The sequence below is a fragment of the Pinus tabuliformis genome, chromosome 6 (assembly GCF_031772625.1).
Source record: "Pinus tabuliformis cultivar Carrire ecotype Pingquan chromosome 6, CPIR1, whole genome shotgun sequence".
Lineage (NCBI taxonomy): Eukaryota > Viridiplantae > Streptophyta > Pinopsida > Pinales > Pinaceae > Pinus > Pinus tabuliformis.
Genome location: NC_142292.1, coordinates 5550698 through 5561117, shown reverse-complemented (window position 1 = coordinate 5561117; position 10420 = coordinate 5550698). Strand labels below are relative to the sequence as shown.

At 40.9% G+C, this 10420-nt stretch overlaps 1 protein-coding gene across 1 annotated transcript; it reads right to left on the bottom strand.

Moving 5' to 3' along the window:
- Nucleotides 1-8926: 8926 nt before the first annotated feature.
- On the bottom strand, nucleotides 8927-10181 carry LOC149256927 (uncharacterized). Its single transcript, XM_089368719.1, has 3 exons — nucleotides 10035-10181; nucleotides 9793-9873; nucleotides 8927-9381 (listed from the first exon to the last, which is right to left on the bottom strand). The coding sequence occupies exons 1-3, from the start codon at nucleotides 10084-10086 to the stop codon at nucleotides 9191-9193; spliced, it is 324 nt and encodes a 107-aa protein (XP_089224845.1). The 5' UTR covers nucleotides 10087-10181; the 3' UTR covers nucleotides 8927-9190.
- Between the last annotated feature and the right edge of the window lie 239 nt (nucleotides 10182-10420).

Below are 10420 nucleotides of genomic sequence, written 5' to 3'. Positions count from 1 at the left end.
AGAAAAACAGACCTTCAGAGAACAATAACAGTTGGGGAAATACTTATGGATTCGGGGCTATTTCCCAAGCTGACAAAGTTCTACAAACCCTCAACGCACTCTCCATGAAGCTCATATCCTGGAATGTCAGAGGACTCAACAGTCCCTCTAAACACAGAATGATAAAAAACTTGATTATGCAAGAACAACCAGCAGTAGTCTTTCTCCAAGAAACAAAAAGCAGTAGCGCAATGATAGACAAACTCGGCAACAAAATATGGGCAGGTAGTAGGTCAATATCAGTCGACGCTTCAGGGGCGTCAGGCGGTTTGGCCATTTTATGGAACCCGCAGATTGTTATGTTGGACAATTTCCATGCCACTCTCCATCTAATTCAAGCCACCTTCCATCTCATAGGCACCAACATTCATGGGCACCTCACCAATGTATATTTCCCTCAGTCGATTCAGCAAAAATTGGACCTCCTGGATACGATCTCCCTCCTTAATGCAAATAGACTCTTCCCCTTGTGGATTGGAGGGGGTGATTTCAATATCATAAAATCAATGGAGGAAAAACAAGGGGGCAGAGTCCGGCTCGACAGCGACAGCAATGGCTTCAAGCAATTCATACAGAACAATCAGCTCATGGACATTCCTACCTCCAATGGTATTTTTACTTGGTCCAACAAGCGCAAAGGAGCCCACCATATCACCTCAAGGTTGGATCGATTTCTAATCTCTGACAATGCGATCCACCTCGGAGGAGACTTCAGCACCTCAATCATTCCTCAAAGCGGCTCGGATCACTGGCCAATTCTGCTTCATTGGTCAAGACCAGGTCATGGCTGCAATCGACCCTTTCGCTTTGAAGCCTTTTGGCTAACAAACAGCAAATTAAAGGATGTTGTTACTCAAGCCTGGACATCATATTCACCACCAGCGGGAGCCAAGATGTATCAGTTTCAAGAAAAGTTAAAACATCTGAAACAAGTTTTAAAAAGATGGAATCGCACTCATTTTGGCAACATACAGGAGAGCAAACAAAAGCTGGAGCAGCAAATGAAAGAACTTCAACAAAAATTCATTCTGGCAGGACGCACAGAAGAACAAATTCAACAAGAGCAGAGCCTCTGGAGTCAGATAGAAGAGCGCCAACAACAAGAGGAAATTTTATGGAAACAAAAATCCCGAATAAGCTGGCTGAAAGAAGGAGAGAAAAACACAAAGTTCTTCCACAAAACTACCATACAAAGACGCATGCACAACAAAATAACCTTTGTCAATAATCAACAGGGTGATAGAATAGAGGTTCATGAAGAAATGGAAAAAGAATTTACAGGCTACTTCAAGGACATTTTAAAGGAACCTGAAGTCAATCGGGATGAGGCAATCCGAGCCATCACGCAGCACATTCCCAAAATAATCAATGAGGAACACAACAATCAGCTACTCCAACCTGTCACACTGAAGGAAGTAGAAGAAGCCATGGCCCAACTCAAAGATGGCAAGGCACCAGGGCCAGATGGATTTACAGCTAACTTCTTTCATGAATTTTGGGAGCTCATTAAAGTTGAAGTATGGAATCTAGTGGATGAATCCTGAAGCATGCATTGGGTCCTCCCTGCCCTCAACTCAACTTTCATAGCCTTGGTACCCAAAGAAGCAGCCTCCAGCAAACCTGAGAAATACAGACCAATAGCGTTATGCAATGTGATATACAAACTCATTTCAAAGGTCATTGCAAACCGTCTCAAGCCGCTACTACCAATGCTAATCTCTCCAGAGCAAACGGGGTATGTCGAGGGACAGCAAATCATGGATGGAATAATTCTCTCAAATGAAGTCATACATTCTCTAAAGCTCCTCAAAAAACCAGGTATGCTTCTCAAGCTCGACCTTTCTAAAACCTTCGACAAACTTAGCTGGAATTATATTCATAAAATGCTCTTAGCTTTTGGTTTTAATGCAACCTGGACCAGATGGATCATGAGCCTCATAACTTCTCCAAGTTTTTCAGTCTTACTGAACGGATCTCCCTCTCCTCCCTTCAAATCCTCCCGGGGCATAAGGCAAGGGGATCCTCTCTCGCCATTTCTCTTCGTTTTAATGGCTGAGGGATTAAGTAGGCTCCTCAAATCAGCAGTTTCCTCCCAAGCTCTCAAAGGATTATCCCTCCACGGCCGCCCTCCCCAGACCCATCAACAATTTGTTGATGACACTCTGCTCTTCGGGCATCCCTCTGTTAAAGAAGCCTCCGTTTTCAAAACCCTTCTAAATATCTTTGCTGAAGCTTCCGGCACCTCTATTAACGCCTCCAAATCCCAGCTCCTTTTCTTCAATACTCCCCCCTCCACGCAAAGGAACATTGCCAGAACTCTGGGATTCACAATCTCCCATTTGCCTTCAAAATATCTAGGAGCCCCCCTCTCCGATTCCGCGATCAAACAAGTGTCTTGGAGGGCACTTCTGGACAAACTGGAATCAAAGCTTTCCTCATGGACTTTCAGGGCTCTAAATCTAGCTGGTAGGCTTGTTCTCATTAAATCTGTACTGCAAGCAATGTCGCTCTATCTCTTCTCCATCTTGGCAGCTCCAAAAGGGATACTGAAGGCTATACGCATTTTGCAACGCAACTTCCTCTGGGGTTCCACTGCCTTAAACAGGAAATGGGCTCTTGTCAAATGGACAGAGGTGTGCAAAACCAAATCAGAAGGAGGGTTAGGACTTCGGGATCCGCTTCAAAGCAATAACACGATGGGAGCTAGAATATGGTGGAACTGGGTCTCCAAGCCAAACTCCCCATGGGCTCAATTATGGCAAGCAAAATATGCCAGAGGCAGCTGCTGGAGTGATCTCATCAGAATCAATCCCACGGTGCAGGGTTCACTCATCTGGAACAATGCAAAAACGCAGAGCCGCTTCATTCAAGAGCACAGCTTTTGGGAAATACACTCAGGGACTGCCGCCAGATTTTGGGAGGACTCTTGGCAACAGCTCCCAAAACTCGCAAATTTGTTCCACAAACCTCTTTGGCAGGCTCACATGAAGCAAACAGGTATCTCCCAGGTACACCAGTTCTGGCAGTCCTCCTCAAATCACGATTTTCAGATATGGAAACCAGCGCAACAATGGCAAACAGATTGGCAAGGAGAAACATACACAGAAATAGAACAAGAACTCAAAGAAAGGAGAATCCGCCTCTCCAATCAGCAGGACAAATTACGCTGGGGATATACAACCAGGGGCACCTTCACCACTAAAGAAGCTCACCATCTGCGATATTCCAATCTCCAAGAGGAAAGAGATCAAATTTGGGAGAAAGTCTGGCACAAAGGACTATGGCCCAAGATCTCCACCTTCATCTGGCTTTTAAGCAAAAGGCGCATCCTTACTTGGGATAACCTAATAAAAAGAGGATTCATTGGGCCCTCCAGATGCCCAAACTGCAATACTAATAATGAAACTATCAGTCATCTAATGGAAGACTGCCCCCTAGCAAAACAGATATGGAAGAAAGTCGAAAATTGTAATATGAGAGCAATCCCTAGACAGGCGGACGTCACGGAAAACATAAGAAACTGGGTCAAAAATCCATTTAAGTGCCAAATTCTAAACTCTCTGTGGAACATCATTCCCGGCTTCCTGTACTGGACTCTGTGGAAAGAGCGCAACCATCGAATCTTCAACAACACTTACCGATCCATAGATGATCTTTGGCTCATCCTCAAACAAAATATACAAGAAACCTTGGCCATCCGAATCTGGAATGATACTGACATGCCCGAGATCCCACAAGAATGCAGAATACTGAAGGAATGGGATCTGGATCTCAAGCCCCTGGTCAAAGCAAAAACCGCCCCTTGCTCCATATCTGCTTCTCCTTCATCCTGGTCCCCTCCTGCCTTAAACTCCTACAAGATAAACTTCGATGGGGCAGCCAAAGGCAACCCCGGCCCTGCAGGCTTCGGAGGGGTCATAAGAAATCATTCAGGAGATGTGAAACTCCTGTATTTTGGCACATTAGGCAAAAACACCAACAACGCCGCAGAGCTGGAAGGACTATGGAAAGGAATATGTTTGGCTGAACAATATAACCTCTCCCCCCTCGAAGTTGAAGGGGACTCGCTCATACTAATAGAGGCAGCCAAAAGAATACAAGCCGGCGCCAGAGCTGTCAAAATTGCAAAAAGTTGGAGGTTGCTAAGTCGTCTGGAATCCCTGGAGGAAAAGCTCCTCAATCCCCACAACATAACCTTCAAGCATGTTAGAAGATCAGCAAACCAGGTGGCAGATCGGTTGGCTAATCAAGGAGTGGCTCAGTCGACAACTTACTTCTCGGGTGCTCTGGATATGGTTGAAGATGATCAACTTAAGAAAGATTGCATCTCTTTGGTGCAAAAAGATCTCCTTCTCCCGGATGTGGGTGCTAATAGTTTTAATGCCGCGTGTTAATGGAGTTAAGAGGCATGTGGCTTGTCACATGGGCCTCTGTCAGCCCGGACAAGCCACGCCACTCCACGACGAAGGCTCCTTAAATTCGCCGGAAGGCGAAGCAATGAGCGAGTCTGCAATGGTTTATGCGGAGGGGAATGTCGTTAGTCTGTCTAGTCGCTTGCAGGGGAATGCTGTGGGAATGTACAGTCGTTTGCAGGCGCCATTCAATGCGCTGCAACATCCGAGGAGTATGGGAGCTATTAAGGTTGCTACCCAAACCACTCTGCCGCATCTCAAGCCGTTTGAGTGGGTGATCGCTTGGTGTAAGGTTTCTCAAGGAATTGCTGGTGTGGGAAGCCATTGTCAAAAGTCAAGGGAGAGGCTCAGGATGAGCAGTCGCAGAGGAGGGTCACGGGGTCGTTTTTCCTCTCAGAGGCCTGAGATATCACCATCCTCTTCAGTAGAGATTACCTCTGAGCAAAACAGGCCTCCGGGCAGCAATGTTAGAGGAAGCTGGGGCATTCCGGAGTGTGGTCACACGGAACACCCGGCCATTCGTTACAGAATCCCCTGTGCATTTGCAAACAACACTCTGATAGTTTCGGTCACCGTGGAGCATTGCAGCAGTATTCGGGGGCGCTTGGAAACTGTGAATGTTCCGAGGGTTGATATGGAGACTCCCACTGTCGACTTCAGGCGTCCAGTTCAGAAGGATGAGGCCGGCCCCAGTGAACCTGTTCAGAGGAGCTCGTGCCAGGATAAGGAAGATTCGGAAAAGCTCAAGGGTCCTGCAAAAGATGAGCCTCACACCACGGATGAAGATTAACTCAGAAGACGCCAAGTCTGGGCAGCAAGGAATGAATTTCTTTGACCATCTCATTTTGCTGTTTTTGTATATTTGTCATGGGGTTTATGCTCACAGTGTCGGTCCAAATCACCATAGTCTCAGTCCACGCGTCAGTCAACATGTTCACCGTGTCGTTTTCTATATACATCGTGTCGAATTATGTTCACCGTGTCAAGTAATGCATCCATCGTGTCGATTTCTGTATACACCGTGTCAAGTCATGAATCCATCGTGTCGAATACTGTATTCACCGTGTCGAATCTCTCTGCAAGGTTAGCAATGACTGATATCTTCTTTGAAGAAACAGGGCTTCGGCCCAGATGTAATATTTGTTGTAATTTTGACTTTTTTGTAATATAATTAGCTCAGTTTTATCGAGAAAAAAAAAAAACAATTGTGGGCTTCTATGGGGCACAACAATAATAATATGGGGATTATGTGGGCACAAAAATAGCATTAAGCGGGCTACACTAATAACAATGAGGGAATACATTAGTGGTATAGGGACCTAACATGCCCCTCTCATTCAAAATAGTGTTTTCCTCAACACTTGAGTAGTTTTGGATGCGTTTGTATAAAATTATGATCCTTTCATGTGGAATCTTCCATGGGTAAGTTCTTCCCCTTGATGAGATACTCGGAAATTGATCGATTTCATAGATGTCGAGTTCTTGTTTCCATGACTGCTTCAGGTTCCAATATGATTTTTCTTTCCTCGTCGAGTTCTGACAATATTGTTTTAAGCGGGAGCTTGTCATCTGTAACCTTCTTAAAGCACGAAACATGGAAAATTGGGTGCATTGTGGGGGATGTAGGAAGCTCCAATGTGTATGCCATAGTACCAATCTTTTGCAACACCTTGTAAGGACGAAAATACTTTGGTGATAATTTATTATCATTCTTATCTTGATTGAGGGACATTTGTTTGTATGGTTGTAGCCATAAAAATTCCTAGTCTCCTACATCAAAACCTCTTTTGTTGTGATGTTGATCTACCTGTTGTTTCATTCTATTCCGCGCCAAAGTGAGGTTATCCTTTAAGAGTTGGAGAAATTGTTGTTGATGCTCAATGTGATCTTCCACTTCTTGAACCTTAGAATTTTCTCGTAAATATGATGTGATGGATGGTGGATGATATCGACAAAGTGCCATAAATGGGGTCATTTTTTAAGAAGTATGGAAGGAAGTGTTATACAACCATTCAGCCAGAGGTAACCACTTGACCCATTGTGTTTGCTTATCAGATACAAAGCAACGAAGATATCCTTCCAAACATTTGTTCACTATCTCAGTTTTCCCTTCTAATTGAGGATGATAAGATGAGTAATGAGCTAATTGAGTACCCAGACAAGAAAATAATTCCATCCAAAAATTTCCTGCGAAAATAGCATCTCTGCTGCTTACAATAATCTTTGGATTTCCGTGTAGCTTTTGAAATGTTTCCATAAATGCAGTAGCAGCTCTAGTGGTTTTAAATGGATGAGATAACACACAAAAGTATGCATATTTGGTAAGTCTATCAACTTCCACCATGATGACATTCTTTCCTCCGGATTTGGCTAAACCTGTGATAAAATCCATTGAAACCTCCTGCCAAGGTTGACTTGGAATGAATAAAGGTTGTAATAGACTAAGGGTCTTAATTGTATCAACTTTATTTTTTTGGCAAACCAAGAATTCTGCCACAAAATTTTGAATATCAGATTTAAGGCCATCCCAAAAAAATTCCTTCTTAACCCTGTGATAATTCTTTAAAAACCCTGAGTGCCCTCCTAAGGGAGAGGTGTGCAATTCCCGATGACACATGCTGCATAAAGATGAGCACATGAGATTATTGTGGGATGGGGCCCCTGAAAGGACACCTCTGTGCATTTTTTGAATGGAGGGAAGCTAGACTGCTCTACATAATTCTCGAGAGTAGTGTTGATTGTTGGCCTTCTCTGCACATTTCTGGAGAGCATCATTGGCTTCTTGACTGCTCTGTGCATATATGGAGAGCAGTGTTGGCTTGAGTCTCTGCAAGCTGCGAGGTTTCAACATGCAAGGGAGGAAGCTTGATGGTTGCAGAAGAAAAGTACAAAGTTTCAGGAAGTTGAATGAGGCTAGGTTTCTTTGGAAATGGCTAAGTGTGAGATCACTAACATAGATGTAAAAAATTATAGAACTCTACTGTGATCACACAGGGACACTTAGTGTTACAACGTAGACCATCCAGAATGCATAAGACATACTTTACTTGATGCAACAACCTTCATTACAACAGTGCATGAAGTGGGTGTGAAATATGTTTATGTGATGACAACCACTCATATGCATACAATTCCCTTGAAGCAAAACAATAGCCCTTTGCATTAAAAACAACAACCCCTATGCCTAAAGATGACACCTATTGCATAAAGGTGAGCAGGGGGACAACTTTTAAGATCAAGGAGGGGAGCTTGAAATCATCAGCTTACCAACAAGTGACCAAGGATGATTGATCGCAAGATCCAAGGTAGGCTCTGAAATTTGCATGCGAACCAAAATTTTGGAGGGTGGTTGTAGCCGGTACAACTATAATTGATGTTTTTTGTTTGCTAGGTTATGTGAGTCTATAGATAACAAACATGCCTGAGTAGCTACCATCGAAGGACATCTAAGAGCATCTAAGAATTGCGCACTAGGTGCCATCGAAGAGCATCTAAGAGCATCTAAGAATTGCACACTATTATGTTATATCTAAGAATTGCACACTATTATGTTATGTAAACATTTTGACTAGGCCAAATTACATAAAAATCAAAACAAAATAAAATTAATAATTATAATTATTAATTAAAATATTTTTACTCAAATTAATAAAAAAATGAAATAAATAAAAAATATATAATATTATAAAAAATAAAATTATTAATTTTAATTATTAATCACTAATAATTAAATCAACTTGGATTCATCTTAACTCCAAGTGTCAAGAAATATTAAATCTAAGTGGAAGAACAAAAAGAAGTGATTTGATTCCTCTAAAAAAAATACTAAATCAAGAATTAAAAATGAATCTAGATTGATCTAGTTAATATTAAATTTATTCAGCCTAGAGGCTCATTCTACAACTCAGTATGACATGGTGTAAATTTGTCTATTTGTCGTCCCCTTTAAAATAAAAATAAAAACTATGTTCTAAATAGAAAAATAATGTCTTGCTACAATTAAAAAAAAAGAATAGAAGTAAAAAAATGTGAGTAATATGTTTAAATCTTATACTTTTCAAAAGTACTTCAACAAAAATTTAAATAAATTATTTAAAGATGTATGATAACTAATTTATGTGAATATCAACTTTATATATATATATATATATATCATAAAACATCTTAATGTTGTAAATAAAAAAATATTCAATGTTGGTTATTGATATATACTTAATAAGAATTAATATTGACGTATACTTTAAAATATATTAATATTAAAAAACAATTTTAATTTATGTGAAAGGTGTCTCGATGTAAAATATTTTAATGTAATGAAATATATATTATATGGCTGTAATTCTGATTTTCATCAAAAATTAGGTGGCTGTAATTCTGACTTTCGTCAAAAATTAATAAAACATTTTTGAGTTTGCAAAGCAATCATTTGACTTTGACGTTCACAAAACAAAAATATGGCTATGTATAAACAGATAGATATATCACGGTGCTGTTATTGATACTCAAATATAGAAAGTATACATAGAAATTTATAGGCTTATCGTCTCTTTATTCATATCAAAACATATACATAGAAATTTATAGGCGCAACTTCTCTTCTGGCCTCTTTTTATTCATACCAGAACATAGATAACTAGAGAAATCCATAAACTTATTTGACTGCTATTTTAATAGCATAATCAGATACCAGGACATACATATCCGATTGTTATTATTCTTGCTTCGAATCTCTCATTTATTTAATCGCACTTTCCCACACAGTGAAAGTATGGACAAGTAACTTCGGTGCCATTGGTAAGATGCAGCGTGCAGCTGCCCCCTTTCGGTATCACTGATCGCGCAAAACAACAATTGCAGTATGCCTGCAGATGTTGGTCTCCCGATGAGGTGCAAGTAGTGTATGATACATCCAAGCAATTGCGAACACACACTGTACATCACAATCCAATCAAACATTAGTAATTTCGTAACAAGGTTCTTTCAGCTCAGCCTCAACTGAGGCTTATCAGTTTTTTGCTAACAGTACTTTGTATTTTCGCACAAGTTGCTGATCTGTAAATGCACTATTATCAGTCATTCTACCAGAATGGTTCTGATTTTTGTTTGAAGCAGGACCTTGGATAAACTCTACCTTCTGTATTTTGCTTATAACGGCAACTGAAAAATCAGGTCTATAATGTACTTTGATGACAGATATAATATAATATAATATAATAATATATATATATATATATATATAATATGCTTTTTTCTTCATGAAAAAAAAATCATTGTTACGGACGGATCCATGAAGGGATGAGAGGGATTGGAAAATTCTATAGATTCTACTTTGAATTTTCACCTTGCAGCAGCCTGCGATGCTGAGCAGTCTCTCCAATTCCTTGTGCACTAGTGCATAGCAGCATCGATAGAAGTATGACACCTACAGTGCCCATACAATTTGTTCCACGTCATCAGATTAATGGGCATCAGATTTGAAGGCGCGTTAGTGAATGTTAGCTGTGGTATCGACTAAATTGAATCGACCTCCCCTAACTAATACGACCCAAAATTTAAATCAAAAGTTACCCGAGAGATACGTACCTGCGGAGATGCACAGAATTTGCATAACCAGAAAATTTCGTGTGGACGCCATGATATGATATGATAAAATAGATGATCCCGCCCGCAACTAATAGTTAATGCGTGTGCTTGTGCTCGCTGACCTTCTGTTTATGGTTTGAGAACGGAGAGCGATACTTATAATTATCAGTGAATCAGTTATTCCCATTTATATAGAGAGATTGGCGTTGTTCTTTCATTAACTTTAGGGTCAGATCGGAGGAGGTGACTAGGCTTGGCTGTAATGGTTGAATAGAGAAAGCATGAGTAATGCACGTTCCTTTGACCAATTAGAACGTTGGAAAGGTCAACGAGGGCAGGTAGCCGCATTTGGTGATATGTTCCTGTCTGCTTACGCAAAGTAAATA